Genomic DNA, 24,150 nt, shown 5'->3' with positions numbered 1-24,150 from the left:
CCATTCAAACAGATATGTAAGTCCAATAGTGTAGATTGCTCTAAAGATCAGAACCTAATAATGCTATATTTAACATACATCTAACAATCAATTTTATGAAAATATCAGAGCCACGTAGAAAAATGGCCCCTCCCCTCAATGGGATAACATACAATAGAAATTACAAGAGAAATTAGTGGCATTATCATTCCAAAAGGCTTATTGTCAGCTTTATAAATTATTGATCCAATTGAATTAAAAACAGTCCACTGCGTGTTTGCCTAAAACTGACTTCATCCAGAGGAGTATGACTAAAATAAGGAGTTGAAATTAACCACACCCTCCCTCTATTCTCTTAAGGCTCTTTTATTTGAATTTTCATTATAATATTTCTTTCAATTTTGCTCCAATTTGTCTGGTAAGGTGTACAGTGTTCTTCTCTCCCCTACTAGAGGGCAGGAACCTGGTCTTAGCCATCTGTGCGTCCAACAGCATCAAGCAGATTGCAATGAGTGCTTTTAGAATAAAACTTAATATAAAAATTTATGTCAGCTCTATGCAATATTGATGTAAGAGAGAGTAGAGCCATGTCTCTGTTCCAATTAGTTTTATTACTTAGGCATGGGGGTTCAGGTTCCAAGTTCCCAGGTCGGTGTTAATGTCACTGCTGAATTTACCTTGGAGAAGGCACCAAAGCTAACCACAGCAGAGACATTGTCACTCACAGCAGTGTTGTGATTAGCCAATTGTCTTTGGTCGTGTTATGTATTGCCATCCTTCACACCGCAGTTGGTTCTTATCAGTGCGTCATGTCCATCCTTATTCACGGTTACCTGTTCTATGGGAATAAGGCTTTGAGAGAAATTCGGCCCAAATTAATCTAGAACAGTATTTCCTAGATAGGTATCTCAAAATGATCTGTTATTAGAGCGAGGCTGGGTCAACATATTGGGGAAAAAATGAATTAGTTAAAAAAAATAAATCAGTGGCTATGTTTAAAGTCCAATTGTTTTTCTCCTTGGCAAATCAGGTTTCTGTGCTTTTGGTTGTAGATACTTGTCAGATGGAGTTGATACTGAGGCTGTAGCTACAAGTCACAGAGAAGGATGCTTTCCTTCCCTGACTTGTCAATGGATACCAGAAGCAGTCTGACCACAGGAGGACCCAAAAGGAGCCAGTCTTTCAAATCACTAAATCAGTGGGAGAAAGGGAGGAAGCAGGATAAGGAGCCTATGTACCAATAAGGTAATTTCAGCTTCATCCATAACACAGCTATTGTTTGTAACCTCTACAACTACTATAAGCAGTGTGGCATCCATTCCATCAATGGGAACAATCTCTCTGGTTGAAAGAATGCTAGTCTCTAATTTGGCATGAAAGTTGAAGCTATCATACTCTAGAAATAACATATCCCATTCTAAGACTCCCTTCTCCAATCTCTCCCCTAAATATTGTTCTTCTATTGCCATCCAAACTTAGGCAGACTAGCTTATATCCTGTAGAGGTACCTGAATATTAGATACAATTCCAGTCAGCACTGAGACCACAACAGGTCAAAATGGATGATGGTCAGTGAAACCTCTACTGTCATGAAGATCTGTATCAAATTAATCAGGACCAAACTGGGTTAATTCAGTGTGATCTGGTAGGTATGTCGACACAATCTAAGATCAAAACCAAAATTTCTTAAGGTTAAATTGGGTATTTTTCAAACAATTTATTGTAGATTATTTCTTCTTTTGGTTCAACACATCTAGATGGCTATGAAAGAGTTTAAAATCTTTTAGTTTTGATAATACCCTTCTAGCTTTTTTTTCATGCTCTTTAAATGAGAGAACTCAGGGAAACATACACACCTTATAGAGAGTTTCATCCCAGATAGATGTTCGGAAGCAAGAACATTCCAATGGGCGAGACAAACGCCTCAGATCTTCTTCTCGCTCTTTAAAAATCTGAAGTAAATAGACCAACATACTGATCAGCATATAACTAACAGCTCTCCTCTCTCACTGCAAGATCTGAGGTGTAATATTTTAGCATATTTTAAACAGGGGCATTTCGTTTTTCCTCAGGGGAATTTTTAAATGTGTACGTTACTTTACAGACTAGGATGGCAGAAATGATTTCAAGTCAGGTCTACAAAGTACAATGGCTACTAGAATTCTTAAGGACTGTGCTGCTTGTTTTGAGTACTCACTGAGAATACTATGCTGAAAAATAAAATTTACCGTACAGAGGAATCTTAATAAAATATATCTAACATTCCAAATAATCCAATCTGGGTCATTTTTAAGATATGCATACCAATATCAAGATTTTATAAATCAAAATACTTCAACTTTTTGTAGATATCTTACTCTCATACACACATGCATACACATATATTATTTCTGTATGGACTGTATTTATTTGGCTACATAGATATAACAACCCCTTACACACAAATATCTATTCTTCTTGGCTATGTATCTATCTATATATATGCCCATATATACATGGAAAAATATCTATTTATACAAATATAAACACATACACAGATATTTTCCAGGACTGGGTGGGCTTATAGTGAATGCACTGTTCACACTGTGATGGATAATTTTATGCAACAACTAGGTTAGGCCACAATACCCATTTGGTTAAACACCAATTTAGATGTTGCTATGAAGGTATTTTTTAGATGAGATTAATATTTAAGTCAGTGGATTTTTAGTAAAGCAGATCCCCCTCCATAATATGGGTAAGCTTTATATAACCAGTTGAAGGCCTTAAGAGAAAAAGACTGCCATTCCCCAGGAAGAGGGAATTCTGCCTTCCAGACTGCCTTCTGACTCAAGCTGCAACAAGGGTATCTAGCCTATCAGTCTGCCCTGCAGATTTCAGACTTGCCAGCCTCCACAATCATATGAGTCAATTCCTTAAAATTAATCAGTCTCTCTCTTATTCTCACTCTCTCTCTCTCTCTCTCCACACACACACACACACACACACACACACACACACACACACACACACACAAACACACACTTCTTATTGGTTCTGTTTCTCTGAGGAACCCTGACTAATACACACACATAGAGGGAAACACCTATCTTGCTTGAAACTGATATTCAGGGAAGCACCCTAGCCATTTTATTCCAAAACCTCCAAGTCTGAAAGTTTAATGAAATAGAGTATACTTTTCTTAATTAAGCTTAAAATCCCACAAAGAACATTAATGTATCTTTGGGGATATTTACATAAGCATTTAGAAAACAATATGTCGATCACTAAAAATGACAAGTAATTTAAAAATCCATAAGGAGGTCATTTATTGGAATGCTCTAAGTTTTTCTGTTGCAAATTGGGCCAGGGAAACAAAACAAAAAACAGTAATAATAACAAACCCCTCACAAGCTCAAGATCAAGCTACATAAAGAATTTTCTGCTGAATTAAAACAGAATTGATATTTAGTGAGAGGGAGAAGGAATTAAAAAGAATACTCAAAAGTCCTTTTCAGAGTCAAATACGGAACCCTTTCAAGTGGTTTCTGAAAGCCTGTAAGCTAACCTAGAAACACCAAAACATACTCAAATACTGGAACACTGAAGGCAATCCTGTAACTAATTACGGGAAAAAAAAGTATTCCTGCCCACAGTTATTACCAAAAAATTCTTTAGTTATAGGGGATCCTTAGACTCCTAGGTTCCAACCCAAAGAGGAACTGTATTCTTCTACATCACCAGTATATCCTAAAACTGCTTTCCTCAACTTTACCCTTGGAAATAGAGGATCTTCTCTTTCAGCTTAGACTTTAAAATCCAATCCTCTTATTTTATATGGAGCAAACTAAAGCTAGACTCTATTTGTGACTTGCCAGTCCTGGGGTATCATAGCTAGCTAGGGGTTTGCCCTTTCTACTGTGTCTTTTCTTGTTTAAATTTATGTGTACTAACTCCCATGCTAGAAAAGAAGATAAATATACCATATCAGTGCAATTATGAGGGCCTTGGCATTGTGCCTAACAGTATAGTTGGCATTTGAATTGGTGCATACCAGTTTTCTAGGTCAACCTAGTGACAGCTATGACCTTTCTTTATCTCACCCCTGGTGGGTCTTCTAGCCTTGAAAATAACTGCCTGCTCTGAAGGACAGTAAAACAGTGGTATCAAATATATTTTAAAAGTACATAAAGCTGCTTAGTGATAACACAGTCAGGATCCTTTCCTAAATTTGAAAATTATTTGCTAAATGAACATTATATTTCCCTTACCATGGAACATTTGTTTATAAGTGTTTTTTTGTTTGTTTTTGTTTTTGTTTTTTTTGCGGTACGCGGGCCTCTCACTGCTGTGGCCTCTCCCGTTGCAGAGCACAGGCTCCGGACGCGCAGGCTCAGCGGCCATGGCTCACAGGCCCAGCCGCTCCACGGCATGTGGGATCCTCCCGGACTGGGGCACGAACCCGCGTCCCCTGCATCGGCAGGCGGACTCTTAACCACTGCGCCACCAGGGAAGCCCTGTTTATAAGTGTTTTTAAAAACAAATGTCAACTTTATTTTGAAAGCTTATGCTGAGATTTTTTTTTCCTAAAAAAGAATGGTACAAATTTACCTATATCTCTACAGAAGTCTACAAAGTATGTCAATTATTTGGTGCACCACCCATTCTATTTCTTACCAGGTCTCGTTGATCCTCCTGTACCAGATCCATTTTATGCACCAAGCAAAAGATTTTGGCATCTGGAGAATTCTGTAGAATGGCCTCCAGGCATGACTGGTAATAGTGCATGTCCTTTTCCAGTTCGCGGCTTTCCACATCAAAGACATAAATCAGAACCTCCACATTACGGAAGATGTTGTCTCGTTGGCTGGTGAAATAATTTTCCATGAAGGTGTCCTGTCTAGTAGGAAAAAAAATCTAGGTAATAAGCAAGTCATCACTTAATCACTCCTATTTACGATCTATTTTTGTTGGCTTAATCAGTGTGAAAGATAATCCTAAAGCTTCAAATTAAAGGGAAAATGATAGCAAATTAGGATGGCCTCACCTTCTTACTTCTTAAGCACATCTAGTGCCACCTTTTGCTCCTCTCCTTGTGTTCCAAATATACTTTGACCTTCCCTCAGTTCTAGTGGCCCATGGTCTACCCACCGAGGGGCCTTTACACATGCTTTTCACTCTGTCTCACATGCTATCCCCTTACTTTTATACATAATTAACTCCTACTTGTTCCACTGGATTTCAGTTCAATTCATACTTCCTCACAGAAACTATCCCTGACCTCACTGACTTGGGCAAATCTAGTCACCATAGGCAATTATACTAACACATTGGTTTTATTTTTAACACTCACCACAAGTGTGATATTATACATATTTGTGTGAGTTTTTAATTAATGGCATTCAATCCCCTAGATGGCAAGCTCCATGAAGGTAAGGACCATGTCTGTTACAGTTTGACATTGTTTCCCAGCTTTTAGCACAGAGCTTGCCACAGAGTAGTTGCTCAATGAATATTTACTGAATAAAAAACTAGTCAAACACTCTAAACTATATGAAAATGGCTCCAAGTTAACATTTTAGCAGAATGTTGCTCTTTGCTCCTTAGGCTGTGTGCTGCTTCCCAAGAAATTCTCAATTGCCAGCTGGATAGATGAATACAGTAGTGTTCTGTCCTAAACAAAAAAATCAAGGGGTGGCATCAACAACATGGTGGAATGAAAAGCTACCTCTGTCTCTCCCCTTCAATCTACAACCAGTAAAACATTCACAACTCAACAAAGGTACTTTTGTCCAACACACCAGGATGCTAGAGAATTCCACACACCTGTACATCTAAAGATGGATGGACTGGAACAGACAGAGGAGGCAGAACTGAAGGAACAGTAGAGGTAGTGCCTATAATCCTGGCCCTCTGGCCATGGCAGCTAAGCCTGTAGCCCCAGAGAACCTGGTAGCAGCAGAGCAGACAGCACACACAACACCAGCCTCCTGGCTGCAGTGGCACCCATGGCCACATCTAACTGTACATCCGTGGGAATGGGGCCTGCGGCCCTGTCCCTCCAGCCACTGAGGTGCCCAAGTCTCCCGTTCCTATGCTCTCCCACCAGCAGTGGCAGAGCCTAAGAACCTTAGAAAACCAGATAGGGAAGAGGCACTGGTATGACCCTGGCTTCCCCCACCCCTTCCCCCTGCGGTGCCTGAGCCTGTGAGCCTGTGACTCAGAGGATCCTGGAAGCAAGGGAAGAACCCACAATCCACGTGAACCAGGTAGCTTCTGCCAGTGACAAAGGCAGAAGCAAGGTGCCAATGACCAAGAAAACACCAGAAGTGATAATGAGAGTTGGGACAGGGGGCACACCTCTGACAGAGGCAGCTCAGGTAAGAGAAACCAAAAACTTGTGCTATAGTACCACCTATGGAAAAAGAAAAGACCCCCAATTTCTAACTTGTCTCACTTCACATGCTCTGGCAGAAGGAAGTACCATGAAGAAGCACAGTAACACCGCACCACAAAAAGAAAATGACAATTCTCCAGAAACCAAAGTTAAAGTCACATAATAATGTGATCTGATAGAGAATTTAAAATAGCTGTCATGAAGAAATTCAACAAGCTACATGAAAACTCAGAAAGGCACATCAATTAGCTCAAGAATAAAATTAATAAACAGGAATGCTTTACCAAAAAGGTTGAAACTAAAAAAAAGAACTAAAATTCTGGAGCTGAAAAACTCAATAAATGAGATAAAGAATGCATTAAAAAGCACTGGAAATAAGGCAGACCATATGGAAGAATCAGTGAGTGTGAAGACAGAAATCTAGAAAAGATACAAGTAGAAGAGGAAAGAAAAATAAGATGCAAAAAAATGAGGAAATTCTACAAGAACTATCTGACTCTTAAGTAGGGCAACATTAGGATAATGGACATCACCGAAAGAGAAAAGAGGGAGAAGGGAGCAGAGAGTTTATTTAAACAAATAATAGCTGAGAATTTCCTAAACTGTGGAAGGAACTGGATAGACAACTCCATGAAGCTAAAAGAACACGTAATTACCTCAACGCAAAAAGACCTTCTCCAAGACACATATTAAAACTGCCAAAAGTCTATGACAAACAATTTTGTAGGCAGCCAGGGAGAAAAAAATGGTAAACTACAAAGGAACCTAAATTAGGCTATCAGCAGATTTCTAAGCAGAAACTCTATAGGTCAGGTGGGAATGGAATGACATTATCAAAATACTAAAAGATAAAAGTTGTCACCCAAGAATACTGTATCCACCAAAGTTATCATTCAGATATGAAGGAGAAGTAAAGACTTTCACAGACAAACAAAAACTGAGGGAGTTCATCAACACTAGACCTGCCTTACAAGAGATGTTGAACAGAGGTCGTACACCAGAAACAAAGACAAAAGTACACAAAACTTGGAGAAAGGTGATAGACAGAAAGAATCAGAAAATTGCAACTATTTATCAGAAAAGGTTCTTAAACACTTTATTACAGTATAAAGATTAAAAAAGGGAGAAAATGCAGAAAAAATAACTATAGCTATTTCAATTTGGTAACAAACTTACAATGTAAAAAGGGAACGTTTGAGACAACAAAAACACAAAAGGGGAAGAGGAAAACCATACAGTTAAATGAAGATAAGATGCTATCAGCAGAAAAAACTATTTATCTATGTGACATTTGATACAAACTTCATGTTAAGTACAAAACATAAATCTAGAACGGAGACACAAAACAAAATGAGGAAACTGAGAAAAATACCATAGAAAACCACCAAACAAAAATGGAAGACAAAAACGCAAGGAAAAAGAAACAATGAGCCCGTCCTTATGAAAGGGAAGTTGGAGACTGAGTTGGTCACCACATTGGGACACTCCTGGCAGGGAAGCAGCACAGAAATGACCATGTGGCTGACAGGGTCTTGGTGTTCCACCTGGGTGTTAGGCCTGAGACTCAGAGGTGGGAGAGCCAAGTCTAGGACATTGGACCACCAGAGACCTCCCAGCCCAATTTAATATCAAACGGTGAAAGCTCTCACAGAGATCTCCATCTCAACGCAAAGACCCAGCTCCACTGAACAACCAGCAAAATACAGTGCTGGACACCCTATGCTAAACAACAAGCAAGTCAGGAAAACAAACACAGCCATTAGCAGAGAGGCTGCCTAAAATCATACAAAGTTCACAGACAACCCAAACCACACCACTGAGCATGGCCCTGCCCAGCAGAAAGACAAGATCCAGTCCCACCCATGAGAACACAGGTACCAGTCCCCTCCACCAGGAAGCCTACAGAAGCCACTGAACCAACCTCACCCACTGGGGGCAGACACCAAAAACAACGGGAACTACGAACAGGCAACCTGCAAAAAGGAGACCCCAAACACAGTAAGTTAAAAAAAAAAATGAAAAGACAGAGAAAAATGCATGAGATGAAGGAGCAATGTAAAAACAAACCAGACCAAACAAATGAAGAGGAAATAAGCAGTCTACATGAAAAACAATTCAAAGTAATGAGAGTAAAGATGATCCAAAACCTTGGAAACAGAAGGGAGAAAATACAAAAAACCTTTCACAAGGACCTAGAAGAATTAAAGAGCAAACAAACAATGATGAACAACAACACAATGAATGAAATTAAAAATTCTTTAGAAGGAATAAACAGCAGAATAACTGAGGCAGAAGAATGGATAAGTGACCTGGAAGATAAAATAGTGGAAATAACTGCCACAGAGCAGAATAAAGAAAAAAAAATGAAAAGAATTGAGGACAGGCTCACAGACCTCTGAGACAACATTAAACACATGAACATTCGAATTATAGGAGTCCCAGAAGAAGAGAAAAAGTAAGGGTCTAAGAAAATATTTGAAGGGATTATAGTTGAAAACTTCTCTAACATGGGAAAAGAAATAGTCAATCAAGTACAGGAAGCACAGAGAATCCCATACAGGATAAATCCAAGGAGAAACATGCAAAGAAACATATTAATCAAACTATCAAAAATTAAATACAAAGAAAAAATGCTAAAAGCAGCAAGGGTAAAGCCACAAATAATAATACAACGGAATACCCATAAGGTTAACAGCTGATCTTTCAGCAGAAACTCTGCAAGCCAGAAGGGAGTGGTAGGACATATTTAAAGTGATGAAAGGGAAAAACCTACAACCAAGATTACTCTACACAGTAAGGAACTCATTCAGGTTCAATGGAGAAATTAAAATCTTTACTGATAAGCAAAAGCTAAGGGAATTCAACACCACCGAAACAGCTTTACAACACATGCTAAAGGAACTTCTCTAGGCAGGAAAGACAAGAGAAGGAAAAGCCCTACAATAACAAACCCAAAACAATTAAGAAAATGGTAATAGGAACATACATATCAATAGCTACCTTAAATGTAAATGGATTCAATGCTCCAACCAAAACACAGAGACTGGCTGAAGGGATTCAAAAACAAGACCCGTATATACGCCACCTACAAGAGACCCACTTCAGACCAAGGGACACATAAAGACTGAAACTGAAGGGGTGGAAAAAGATATTCCACACAAATGGAAATCAAAAGAAAGCTGGAGGAAGAATTCTCATGTCAGACAAAATAGACTTTAAAATACAGACAAGAGACAAAGAAGGACACTACATGATGATCAAGGGATCAATCCAAGAAGAAGAGAAAACAACTGTAAATATTTATGTACCCAACATAAGAGCACCTCAATACAAAAGGCAAATACTAACAGGCATAGAAGGGGAAATTGACAGTAACACAACAATAGTAGGGGACTTTAACACCACACTTTCACCAATGAACAGATCATCCAAAATGAAAATAAATTAGGAAACACAAGCCTTAAATGACACATTAGATAAGATGGACTTAATTGATATTTATAGGACACTCCATCGAAAAACAACAGAATATTTTGTTCTCAAGTGCTAATGGAACATTCTCCAGGATAGATTCATATCTTCGGAAAAATCAAGCATTGGTAAATATAAAAAAATTGAAACCGTGTCAAGTATCTTTTCCAACCACAATGCTATGAGACTAGGTATCAATTACAGTAAAAAAAAGAAACTAAAAAATACAAACACATGGAGGCTAAACAATACACTACTTCATAACCAAGAAATCACTGAAGAAAATCAAAGAGGAAATCAAAAAATACCTAGAAACAAATGACAATGAAAACATAATGACTCAAAACCTATGGGATGCAGCAAAAGCAGTTTTAAGAGGGAAGATTATAGCAATACAACCCTACCTCAAGAAACAAGAAACATCTCAAATAGAGAACCTAATGTTACACCTAAAGCAATTAGAGAAAGAAGAACACAAAAACCCCAAAGTGAGCAGAAGGAAAGAAATCATAAAGATCAGCTCAGAAATAAATGAAAAAGAAATGAAGGAAACGATAGCAAAGATCAATAAAACCAAAGGCTGGTTTGTTGAGAAAATAAACAAAATTGATAAACCGTTAGCCAGACTCATCACGGAAAAAAGGGAGAAGACACAAATCAACAAGATTAGAAATGAAAAAGAAGTAACATCTGACACTGCAGATAGACAAAGGATCATGATTGATTACTACAAGCAACTATATGCCAATAAAATGGAGAACCTGGAAGAAATGGACAAATTCTTAGAAATGCACAACCTTTCAAGATGGAACCAGGAAGAAATAGAAAATATAAACAGACTAATCACAAGCACTGAAATTGAAACTGTGATTAAAAATCTTCCAACAAACAAAAGTCCAGGACCAGATGGCTTCACAGGTGAATTCTACCAAACATTTAGAGAAGACCTAACACCTAACCTTCTCAAATGCTTCCAAAATATAGCAGAGGGAGGAATACTCCCAAACTCATTCTACGAGGCCACCATCACCCTGATACCAAAACCAGACAAAGATGTCACAAAAAAAGAAAACTACAGGCCAATATCACCGATGAACATAAATGCAAAAATTCCCAACAAAATACTAGCAAACAGAATCCAACAGCACAGTAAAAGGACCATACACCATAATCAAGTGGGGTTTATCCCAGGAATGCAAGGATTCTTCAATATACGCAAATCAATCAACGTGATACACCATATTACCAAATTGAAGGAGAAAAACCATATGATAATCTCAAAAGATGCAGAAAAAGCTTTCAACAAAATTCAACACCCATATATTATAAAAGCTCTCCAGAAAGCAGGCATAGAGGGAACTTACCTCAACATAATAAAGGCCATATATGACAAACCCACAGCCAACATCGTTCTCAATGGTGAACAACTGAAACCATTTCCTCTAAGGTCAGCAGCAAGACAAGGCTGCCCACCTGCACCACTACTATTCAACATTGTTTTGGAAGTTTTAGCCACGGCAATCAGAGAAGAAAAGGAAATAAAAGGAATCCAAATCAGAAAAGAATAAATAAAACTTCCACTGTTTGCAGATGGCATGATACTATACATAGAGAATCCTAAAGATGCTACCAGAAAACTGCTGGACCTCATCAATGAATTTGGCCAAGTTGCAGGATGCAAAATTAATGCACTGAAATCTCTGGCATTCCTATACACTAAGAACGAAAAATCTTAAAGAGAAATTACAAAAATACTCCCATTTACCACTGCAACAAGAAGAATAAAATACCTAGGAATAAACCTATCTAAGGAGACAAAAGACCTGTATGCAAAAAACTATAAGACACTGATGAAAGAAATTAAAGATGATACAAAGAGATGGAGAGATATACCATGTTCTTGGATTGGAAGAATCAACACTGTGAAAATGAGTTTACTACCCAAAGCAATCTGCAATTCAATGCAATCTCTATCAAACTACCAATGGCATCTTTCACAGAGTTAGAACAAAAAATTTCACAATTTGTATGGAAACACAAAAGACCCTGAAGAGCCAAAGTACTCTTGAGAAAGAAAACCAGAGCTGGAGGAATCAGGCTCCCTAGCTTCAGACTATACTACCAAGCTACAGTAATCAAGACAGTATGGTACTGGCACAAAAACAGAAATACTGATCAATGGAACAGGACAGAAAGCCCAGAGATAAACCCACACACATATGGTCACCTTATCTTTGATAAGGGAGTCACGAATATACAGTGGAGAAAACACAGTCTCTTCAATACGTGGTGCTGGGAAAACTGGACAGCTACATGTAAAAGAATGAAATTAGAACACTCCCTAACACCAAACACAAAAGTAGACTCAAAATGGATTAAAGACCTAAATGTAAGGCCAGACACTATAAAACTCTTAGAGGAAAACAGGCAGAATACTCTATGGCATAAAACACAGCAAGATCCTTTTTGACCCACCTCCTAGAGAAGTGGAAGTAAAAACAAAAATAAACAAATGAGACCTAATGAAACTTAAAAGCTTTTGCACATCAAATGAAACCATAAAGAAGATGAAAAGACAATACTCCGAATGGGAGAAAATATTTGCAAACAAAGCAGCTGACAAAGGTTTAACCTCCAAAATACAGAAGTAGCGCATGCAGCTCAACATCGAAAAAACACACAACCGAATGCAAAAATGGGCAGAAGACCTAAGTAGACATTTCTGCAAAAAAGATATACAGATTTTCAAAAAACACATGGAAGGATGCTCTAAATCACTAATCATTAGAGAAATGCAAATCAAAACCACAATGAGGTATCATGTCATATGCATCAGAATGGCCAACATCAAAAAATCTACAAACAGTAAATGCTGGCGAGGGTGTGGAGAAAAGGGAATCCTCTTGCACTTGTGGTGGGAATGTAAATTAACACAGCCACTATGGTGAACAGTATGGACGTTCCTTAAAAAGCTAAAAATAGAACTACCATATGACCCAGCAATACCACTACTGGGCATATACGGAGAAAACCATAATTCAAAAAGAGACGTACCACAATGTTTACTGCAGCACTATTTACAATAGTCAGGACATGGAAGCAACCTAAGTGTCCATCAACAGATTAACGGATAGAGTAGATGTGGCATATATATACAATGGAATATTACTCAGCCATAAAAAGAAATGAAACTGAGTTATTTTTAGTGAGCTGGATGGACCTAGTCTGTCATACAGAGTGAAGTCAGAAAGAGAAAAACAAATACCATACGCTAACACATATATATGGGATCTTAAAAAAATGGTTCTGATGAACCTAGGGGCAGGACAGGAATAAAGACGCAGACGTAGAGAATGGACTTGAGGACATGGGGAGGGTGATGGGTAAGCTGGAACGAAGTGAGCGAGTAGCACTGACATATATACACTATCAAATCTTGTACAGCAGAAATTAACACAACATTGTAAAGCAATTATACTCCAATAAAGATGTTAGAAAAAGGAAACAATGATAATATAGAGCAAGCAGAAATCAGAAGATAAAATGGCAGTACTAAGTACTCATCCATTAATAACCACCCAAAATGTAAATGAACTGAATTCACCAATCAAAAGACACAGAATAGCTGGAGAGGTTATAAAACAATACTCAACTCTGTGCTGCCTCCATGAGATTCACCTCAGCTCTATAGGCTAAAAGTAAACAGACAGAAGGTGACTGTCTAAGCAAATGTCAGTGAAAAGAAAGTGGGTGTAGCCATACTCATATCACACAAAATGGACTTCAAGCCGAAAAAGGGTAGTAAGAGATAAAAATGATATAACAGTGATTAATATGGGAGCACCAAAATATATAAAGCAATTATTAACAGAAGAAAACAAATTGACAGCAATGTGATAATAGCAGGGAAATTTAACACCAATACCCCACTTACATCAATGGACAGATCATCCAGACAGATGGCCTTAAATGAAGAAAACACTGGCCTTAAATGAAATATCAGACCAGATGGATTTGATAGATTTGTACAGAACATTCCATCCAAATGCAGCAGAATACAACTTTTTCTGCACATGGAACTTTCTGAGAGATAGACCATATGTTGTAACACAAAACAAGGCTCAATAAATTTAAGAAGACTGAAATCATATCAAGCATCTTTTCTGACAATGGTATGAAACAAATCAACCACAAGAATAAAGCTGGAAAAATAACAAATATGTGGAGACTGAACAACATGTTACTGAACAATATTGGGTCAATGAAGAAATCAAAGGAGAAATCAAAAACTACCTGAAGACAAATGAAAATATGACATATCAAAATCTATGTGATCCAGCAAAGTGGCACAAATAGGGAAGTTTATAGTAATACAGGTCTACCTCAAGAAACAAGAAAAATCTCAAATAAATAACTTTATACCTAAAGGAACTAGAAAAAGAAGAACAAAGCCCAAGATCAGTAAAAGAAAGTAAATAACAAAGATCAGAGCAGATATAAATGAAATAGAGACTAAAAGGACTAGAGAAAAGGTCAATGAAATTAACAGTGGGTTCTTTTGAAGAATAAAAAAACCTGACAAACCATTAGCTAGACTCACAAAGAAGAAAAGAGAGAAAATCCTGATTAAAAAATCAGAAACAAAAGAGAAGAGTAACAAAAGATACCACAGAAATACAAAGGATTATAAGAGAATACTATGAACAGCTATATTCCAACAAATTGGACAACCTAGAAGAAATGGACAAATTCTTAGAATCATACAACCTTCTATGACAGAACCATGAAGAAATAGTTTGAATAGACTGATCACTAGTAAAGAGATTAAAACAGTAATCAAAAAGCTACCAAAAAACAAAAGTCCAGGACCACATGGTTTCACAGATGAATTCTACCAAACATTCAAGGAAGATTTAATACCTATCCTTCCCAAACTACTCCAAAAAACTGAAGAGAAGGGAACACTTCCTAACTCATTTTATGAGGCCTACATTACCATGATACCAAAACCAGACAAAGCCAACACACACAAAAAGAAAATTACAAGCCAATATCTCTGATGCACATAGATGCAAAAATCCTCAATAAAATAATAGCAAACCAAATACAATGCATTAAAAGCATCATGCACCATGATCTGGTGGGATTTATTCCAGTTATACAAGGATGGTTCAACACCTGCAAATCAAGCCATGTGATATATCACATTAACAAAATAAAGTATAAAAATCATATGATTATCTGAGTAATTGCAGAAAAATCATTTGACAAGATTCAACACACATTTATGATAAAACTCTCAATAAAGTAGTTATAAAAAGAATGTACCTCAACATAATAAAGGCCATATATGAAAAACCCAGAGCTAACATCATACTCAATGGTGAAAAACTGAAAGCTATTCCTCTAAAATCAGGAACAAGACAAGAATGCCCACCCTAGCCACTTTTATTCAACATAGTATTGGAAGTCCTAGTCAGAGCAATTAGGCAAGAAAAGGAAATAAAAGACATCCAAATTGGAAAGAAAGAAGTAAAACTGTTACTATTTGTAGATGACATGATTTTATATATAGAAAATCCTGAAGTCTCCACCAAAAGAAACTATTAGAAATAAGAAACAAAGACATTAAATTTGCAGGATATGAAATCAATATACAAAAATCTGTTGTATTTCTATACACCAATAATGAGCTAGTAGAGAGATTAAGTAAACAATACCATTTGTAATTGTGACAAAAATAATAAAATACCTAGGAATAAATTTAACCAAGGAAGTAAAAAAGAACTGTACACTGAAATCTATAAACCAATGATGAAAGGAATTGAAGAAACAAATAAATGAGAAGATATTCTCTGCTCTTGGATTCGAAGAATTAGTATCGTTAAAATGTCTCTATTACCCAAAGCAACATAAAAACTGAATGCAATCCCTATCAAAATTCTAACAACATTTTTCACAGAAATACATCAAATAATCCTAAAATTTGAAATTTTTATGGAAACATAGAAGATCCCAAACAGACAAAGCAATTCTGAAAAAAAGAACAAAGCTGGAGGTACATCACTCCCTGATTTCAAAATATACTACAAAGCCACAGTAATCAAAACTGAATGGTATTGGCAGAAAAACACACACAGAGCAAGGAGCAGAATTGAGAGCCTAGAAATAAACCCATGCATATATGGACAATTAATTTACAACAAAGGAGCAAGAACACACAGTGGAGAAAGAATAGTCTCTTCAATAAATGGTGTTGGAAAAAATGAAGAGTGACATGCAAAAACGTGAAACTAGACCAATATCACACCATACAGAAAAAATAACTGAAAATGGTTTAAGGACTTCAACACAAGATTTGAAACCATAAAACTCCTAGAAGAAAACATAGGCAGTATGGTCTTTGATATCAGTCTTAGCAATGTCTTTCTAGATATGTCTCCTCAGACAAAGGAAACAAAAGCAAAAATAAACAAATGGGACTACATCAAAATAAAAAGCTTCTGCATAGCAAAAGAAACCATCAATAGAACAAAAAGGCAACCTACTGAATGGAAAAAGGTATTTGAAAAACATATATCTGATAAGCAGTCAATATCCAAAATACATAAAGAATTCATACAAACTCATCAACAACAAAACAAGCAACCTGATTAAAAAATGGGAAGAGCAGGGCTTCCCTGGTGGCACAGTGGTTGAGAGTCCACCTGCCGATGCAGGGGACATGGGTTTGTGCCCCGGTCTGGGAAGATCCCACATGCTGCGGAGTGGCTAGGCATATGAGCCATGGCCGCTGAGCCTGTGCATCCGAAGCCTGTGCTCCACAACAGGAGAGGCCACAACAGTGAGAGGCCCACGTACCAAAAAAAAAAAAACTGGGAAGAGCAGCTAAATAGAAATTTTCCCAAAGATATACAGATGGCCAACAGGCACATGAAAAGATGTTAAATGTCACTGATTAGTATGGAAATGTAAATCTAAACCACAATAATATACCGACTTATGCCCCTTAGATTGCCTATTATCAAAAAGGCAAGAAATAACAAGTGTAGAAACAACAAGTGTAGAAAGGGGAGCCTTCATATGTTGTTTGTGGGAATGTAAATTGGTGCAGCGACTATGGAAGAAATATGGAGAGTCCTCAAAAATAAAAATTATGGACTTCCCTGGTGGTGCAGTGGTGAGGAATCTGCCTGCTAATGGAGGGGACACAGGTTTGATCCCTGGTACAGGAAGATCCCACATGTCATGGAGCAACTAAGCTCATGTGCCACAACTACTGAGCCTGCACTCTAGAGCCTGTGAGCCACAACTACTGAAGACCTCATGCCTAGAGCCCATGTTCCGCAACAAGAGAAGCTACAGGAATGAGAAGCCTATGGATCACAAAGAAGAGTAGCCCCCACTTGATGCAACTAGAGAAAGCCCGTGTGCAGCAACAAAGCTGAAAAAAATAAATAAATAAAATGTAAAAATACATCAAGAATAGAACTACCATATGATCCAGCTATCCCACTTCCAGGTATTTATCCAAAGAATATGAAAACACTAATTTGAAAAGATACATGCACCCCTATGTTCACTGCGGCATTATTTATAATAGCCAAGATATGGAAACCACCTAAGTGCCCATCAAGAGATGAACGGATGAAAAAGATATGGTATCAGAGGAGGAGCTTCAAGATGGCAGAAGAGTGAGATGCGGAGATCACCTTCCTTCCCACAAATACATCAAAAATACATCTACATGTGGAACAACTCCTACAGAACACCTACTGAACTCTGGCAGAAGACCTCAGACCTCCCCAAAGGCAAGAAACTCCCCATGTAACTGGGTAGGGCAAAAAAAAAAAAAAAAAAAAGAAACAACAGACAAAAGAATAAAGATGGGACCTGCACCAATGGGAGGGAGCTGTGAAGGAGGAAAGGTTTCCACACACTAGGAAGCCCCTTCGTGGGCAGAGACTGCGGGGAGCAGAGGGAGGAAGCTTTGGAGCCACAGAGGACAGCGCAGAAACAGGGGTGCGAAGGGCAAAGTGGAGAGATCCCGCACAGAGGATCGGTGCTGACCAGCACTCACCAGCCCGAGAGGCTTGCCTGCTCACCCGCCCCAGCGGGTGAGGGCTGGGAGCTGAGGCTTGGGCTTCAGAGCTCAGGACCCAGGGAGAGGACTCAGGTTGGCTGCATGAACAGAGCCTGAAGGGGCTAGTGCGCCACAGCTAGCCGGGAGGGAGTCCAGGAAAAAGTCTGGAGCTGCCAAAGAGGGAAGAGACTTTTTCTTGCCTCTTTGTTTCCCGGTGCACGAGGAGAGGGGATTAAGAGTGCTGTTTAAAGGAGCTCCAGAGATGTGCGTGAGCCACAGCTAACAGCGTGGACCCCAGAGACAGATATGGGACGCTAAGGCTGCTGCTGCAGCCACCAAGAAGCCTGCATGAAAGCATAGGTCACTATCCTCACCTCCCATCCTGGGAGCCTGTGCAGCCTGCCACAGCCAGGGTCCCGTGATGCAGGGACAACTATCCCAGGAGAACACATGGCGTGCCTTAGGTTGGTGCAACGTCATGCTGGCCTCTGACGCCACAGGCTCGACCAGCACTCCGTTCCCCTCCCTCTCCCATGCCTCAGTGAGCCAGAGACCCCGAATCAGCTGCTCCTTTAACCCCATCCTGTCTCAGCGAAGAACAGAGGCCTTCAGGTGACCTATAGGCAGAAGCAGGTCCAAATACAAAGCTGAACCCTGGGAGCTGTGCGAACAAAGAAGAGAAAGAGAAATTTCTCCCAGCAGCTTCAGGAGCAGCAGATTAAATCTGCACAATCAACGTGATGTACCCTGCATCTGTGGAATACCTGAATACACAACGAATCATCCCAAATAGAGGAGGTGGACGTTGGGATCAACGATGTATATATTTTTTTCCCTTTTTCACTTTTTGTGAGCGTGTATCTGTATGCTTCTGTATGTGATATTGTCCTAGGTGTCTGTCCGTCCATTTTTTTTTTACTTTAAAAAATTGTTTCCTTAATAATTATTTTTTATTTTAATAACTTTATTTTATTTTACTTTACTTTATTTTACCTTATCCTCTTTCTTTTTTTCTTTCCGCTTTTTCTCCCTTTTCTTCTGAGCCGTGTGGATGAAAGGCTCTTGGTGCTCCAGCCAGGAGTCAGTGCTGTGCCTCTGAGGTGGGAGAGCCAACTTCAGGACACTGGTACACAAGAGACCTCCCAGCTCCACGTAATATCAAACGGCAAAAATCTCCAGAGATCTCCATCTCAATGCCAAGACCCAGCTCCACTCAATGACTAGCAAGCTACAGTGCTGGACACCCTATGCCAAAAAACTAGAAAGACAGGAACACAACCCCATCTATTAGCACAGAGGCTGCCTAAGATCATAATAAGGACATAGACACCCCAAAACACACCACCAGATGTAGGCCTATTCACCAGAAAGAAAAGATCCAGCCTCATCCACCAGAACACAGGCACTAGTCCCCTAGACCAGGAAGCCTACACAACCTACTGAACCAACCTTAGCCACTGGGGACAGACACCAAAAACAACAGGAAATACGAACCTGCAGCCTGTGAAAAGGAGACTCCAAACAAAGTAACTTAAGCAAAATAAGACAGAGAAACACACAGCAGATGAAAGAGCAAGGCAAAAACCCACCAGACTTAACAAATGAAGAGGAAATAGACAGTCTACCTGAAAAAGAATTCAGAGTAATGATAGTAAAGATGGTCCAAAATCTTGGAAATAGAAAGGAGAAAATAAAAGAAATGTGTAACAAGGACCCAGAAGTAAAGAGCAAACAAACAGTGATGAACAACACAATAAATGAAATTAAAATTTCTCTAGAAGGAATCAATAGCATAATAACTGAGGCAGAAGAACAGATAACTGACCTGGAAGAAAAAATAGGGGAAATAACTACAGCAGAGCAGAATAAACAATGAAAACAATTGAGGACAGTCTCAGAGACCTCTGGAACACCACTAAATGTACCAACATTCGAATTATAGGGGTCCCAGAAGAAGAAGAGAAAAAGAAAGGGACTGAGGAAATATTTGAAGAGATTATAGTTGAAAACTTCCCTAATATGGGAAAGGGAAGAGTTAATCAAGTCCAGGAAACACAGAGAGTCCCATACAGGATAAATCCAAGGAGAAGCATGCCAAGACACATATTAATCAAACTATCAAAAATTAAATCCAAAGAAAACATATTAAAAGCAGCAAGGGAAAAACAACAAATAACATACAAGGGAATCCCCAAAAGGTTCACAGCTGATCTTTCAGCAGAAACTCTGCAAGACAGAAGGGACTGGCAGGACATATTTAAAGTGATGAAGGAGAAAAACCTGCAAACAAGATTACTCTACCCAGCAAGGATCTCATTCAGATTTGATGGAGAAATTAAAACCTTTACAGACAAGCAAAAGCTGAGAGAGTTCAGCACCACCAAACCAGCTTTACAACAAATGCTAAAGGAACTTCTCTAGGCAAGAAACACAAGAGAAGGAAAAGACCTACAATAAAAAACCCAAAACAATTAAGAAAATGGTAACAGGAACATACATATCGATAAGTACCTTAAATGTAAACGGATTAAATGCTCCAACCAAAAGACACAGACTGGCTGAATTGATACAAAAACAAGACCCGTATATATGCTGCCTACAAGAGAACCACTTCAGACCTAGGGACACATACAGACTGAAAGTGAGGGGATGGAAAAAAGTTATTCCATGCAATGGAAATCAAAGGAAAGCTGGAGTAGCAATACTCATATCAGATAAAATAGACTTTAAAATAAAGGATGTTACAACAGACAAGGAAGGACACTACATAATAATCAAGGTATCAATCCAACAAGAAGAGATGATAATTATAAATATATATGCTCCCAACATAGGAGCACAACAATACATAAGGCAACTGCTAACAGCTATAAAAGAGGAAATTGACAGTAACACAATAATAGTGGGGGACTTTAACACCTCACTTACACCAATGGACAGATCAACCAAAATGAAAATAAATAAGGAAACAAAACCTTTAAATGACACAATAGACAAGATAGATTTAATTGACAGTTATAGAACATTCCATCCAGAAGCAGCAGATTACAATTTCTTCTCAAGTGCACACGAAACATTCTCCAGGACAGATCACAACTTGGGTTACAAATCAAGCCACAGTAAATTTAATAAAACTGAAAGCATAGCAAGCATCTTTTCTGACCACAATGCTATGAGATTAGAAATGAATTACAGGGGAAAAAACGTAAAAAACACAAACACATGGAGGCTAAACAATACGTTACTAAATAAACAAGAGATCACTGAAGACATCAAAGGAGCAATTAAAAATACCTAGAGACATATGACAATGAAAACACGATGATTCAAAACCTATGGGATGTAGCAAAAGCAGTTCTAAGAATGAAGTTTATATCTATACAAGCCTACCTCAAAAAATAAGAAAAATCTCAAATAAACAATCTAACCTTACACCTAAAGGAACTAGACAGAGAAGAACAAACAAAACCCAAAGTTAGCAGAGGGAAAGAAATCATAAAGATCAGCGCAGAAATAAATGAAATAGAAACAAAGAAAACAATAGCAAGAATCAATAAAACTAAAAGCTGGTTCCTTGAGAAGATAAACAAAATTGATAAACCATTAGCCAGATGTATCAAGAGAATGAGGGAGAGGACACAAATCAATAAAATTAGAAAAGTAAAAGGACAAGTTACACCAGACACCACAGAAATACAAAGTATCCTGAGACTACTAAAAGCAACCCTTTGCAAATAAAATGGACAACCTGGAAGAAATGGACAAATTCTTAGAAAGGTATAACCTTCCAAGACTGAACCAGGAAAAAACAGAAAATACGAACAGACCAATCACAAGTAATGAAATTGAAACTGTGATTAAAAATCTTCCAAAAAACAAAACTCCAGGACCAGATGGCTTCACAGGTGAATTCTATCAAACTTTTAGAAATGACATGACACACATCCTTCTCAAACACTTCCAAAAAATTATGGAGGAAGGAACACTCCAAAACTCATTCTATGAGGCAACCATCACCGTGATACCAAAACCAAACAAAGATACTACAAAAAAAAGAAAATTACAGACCAATATCACTGATGAATATAGATGCAAAAATCCTTAATGAAATATTAGCAAACAGAATCAAACAAAATGTTAAAAGGATCATACACCATAATCAACTGGGATTTATCCCAGGGAGCAAGGGTCCTTCAATATATGCAAATCAATCACTGATATACAACATATTAACAAATTGAAGAAGGAAAAACCATATAGTCATCTTAATAGATGCAGAAAAAGCTTTTGACAAAATTCAACACCCATTTATGATAAAAACTCTCCAGAAACTGGACATAGAGGGAACCTACCTCAACATAACAAAGGCCATATATGACAAACCTACAGCGAATATCATTCTCAATGGTGAAAAACTGAAAGCGTATCCTCTAAGATGAGGAACAAGACAAGCATGTCCACTCTCACCACTATTATGCAACATAGTTTTCGAAGTCCTAGCCACAGCAATTAGAGAAGAAAAAGAAATAAAAGGAATCCAAATTGGAAAAGAAGAAGTAAAACTGTCACTGTTTGCCGATGACATGATAGTATACATAGAGAATCCTAAAGATGCCACCAGAAAACTACTAGAGCTAATCAATAAATCTGGTAAAGTTGCAGGATACAAAATTAATACACAGAAATCTCTTGCATTCCTATCCACTAATGATGAAAAGTCTGAAATTGAAAGTAAGAAAACACTCCCATTTACCACTGCTGCAAAAAGAATAAAATACCTAGGAATAAACCTACCTAGGGAGACAAAAGACCTGTATGCAGAAAAGTATAAGACACTGATGAAAGAAATTAAAGATGATACCAACAGATAGAGAGATATACCACGTTCTTGGATTGGAAGAATCAATCCTGTGAAAGTGACTTTACTACCCATAGCAATCTACAGGTTCAATGCAATCCCTATCAAATTACCAATGGCATTTTTCTTAACCAGAACAAAAAATCTTAAAATTTGTATGCAGACGGAAAAGACCCCGAATAGCCAAAGCAGTCTTGTGGGGAAAAAAACAGAGCTGGAAGAATCAGAGTCCCTGACTTCAGACTATACTACAAAGCTACAAGTAATGAAGACAATATGGTACTGGCACAAAAACAGAAACATAGATAAAAGGAACAAGATAGAATGCCCATAGATAAACCCATGCACCTGTGGTCAACTAATCTATGACAAAGGAGGCATGGATACACAATCGAGAAATACAGTCTCTTCAATAAGTGGTGCTAGGAAAGTTGGACAGTTACATGTAAAAGAATGAAATTAGACCCTAACACCATAAAAGCAGCAAGGGAAAAGCAACAAGTAACACACAAAGGAATACCCATAAGGTTAACAGCTGATCTTTCAGCACAAACTATCCAAGCCAGAAGGGAGTGGCAGGACATATTTAAAGTGATGAAGGAGAAAAAAGCTACAACCAAGATTACTCTACCCAGCAAGGATCTCATTCAGATTTGATTGAGAAATTAAAATCTTTACAGATAAGCAAAAGCCAAGAGAATTCTGAACCACCAAACCAGCTTTACAACAAATGCTAAAGGAACTTCTCTAGGCAGGAAACACAAGAGAAGGAAAAGACCTACAATAACCAACCCAAAACAATTAAGAAAATGGTATTAGGAACATACATATCAATAATTACCTTAAATATAAATGGATTAAATGCTCCAACCAAAAGACACAGACTAGCTGAATGGATACAAAAACAAGACCCGTATACATGCTGTCTACAAGAGACCCACGTCAGACATAGGGACACATACAGACTGAAAGTCGGGGGATGGAAAATGATATTCCATGCAAGTGGACATCAACAGAAAGCTGGAGTAGCAATTCCCATATCAGACAAAAAAGACTTTAAAACAAAGACTATTACAAGAAACAAAGAAGGACACTACATAATGATCAAGGGATCGATCCAAGAAGAAGATATAACAATTGTAAATATTTATGCACCCAACATAGGAAGACCTCAATACATAAGGCAACTATGAAAAGCTATAAAAGGGGAAACTGACAGTAACACGATCTTAGTAGGTGAATTCGACACCCCATTTCACCAATGGACAGATCATCCAAAATGAAAATAAATAAGGAAACACAAGCTTTAAATGATACATTAAACAAGATGGCCTTAAATGATATTTATAGGACATTCCATCCAAAAACAACAGAATTCACATT

The 24,150-nt window shown here is 38.1% G+C and overlaps 1 protein-coding gene across 8 annotated transcripts in view; it reads right to left on the bottom strand.

Annotated features, from left to right (window-relative positions):
- The window catches only part of RRAGB (Ras related GTP binding B), a 50,947-nt gene that overhangs the window by 9,437 nt on the left and 17,360 nt on the right, over nt 1-24,150 (bottom strand). For all 8 annotated transcript variants that reach the window (XM_079909921.1, XM_079909919.1, XM_079909916.1 and 5 more), the window contains 2 exons: nt 4,636-4,858; nt 1,836-1,931 (listed from right to left, as the gene is read on the bottom strand). In XM_079909921.1, the coding sequence (XP_079766047.1) occupies nt 1,836-1,931; nt 4,636-4,858 (319 nt within the window). The remainder of the gene's footprint in view (nt 1-1,835; nt 1,932-4,635; nt 4,859-24,150) is intronic.

The sequence above is a fragment of the Stenella coeruleoalba genome, assembly GCF_951394435.1.
Source record: "Stenella coeruleoalba genome assembly, chromosome: X".
Classification (NCBI taxonomy): domain Eukaryota; kingdom Metazoa; phylum Chordata; class Mammalia; order Artiodactyla; family Delphinidae; genus Stenella; species Stenella coeruleoalba.
This window is presented reverse-complemented; position numbering and strand designations above follow the sequence as displayed.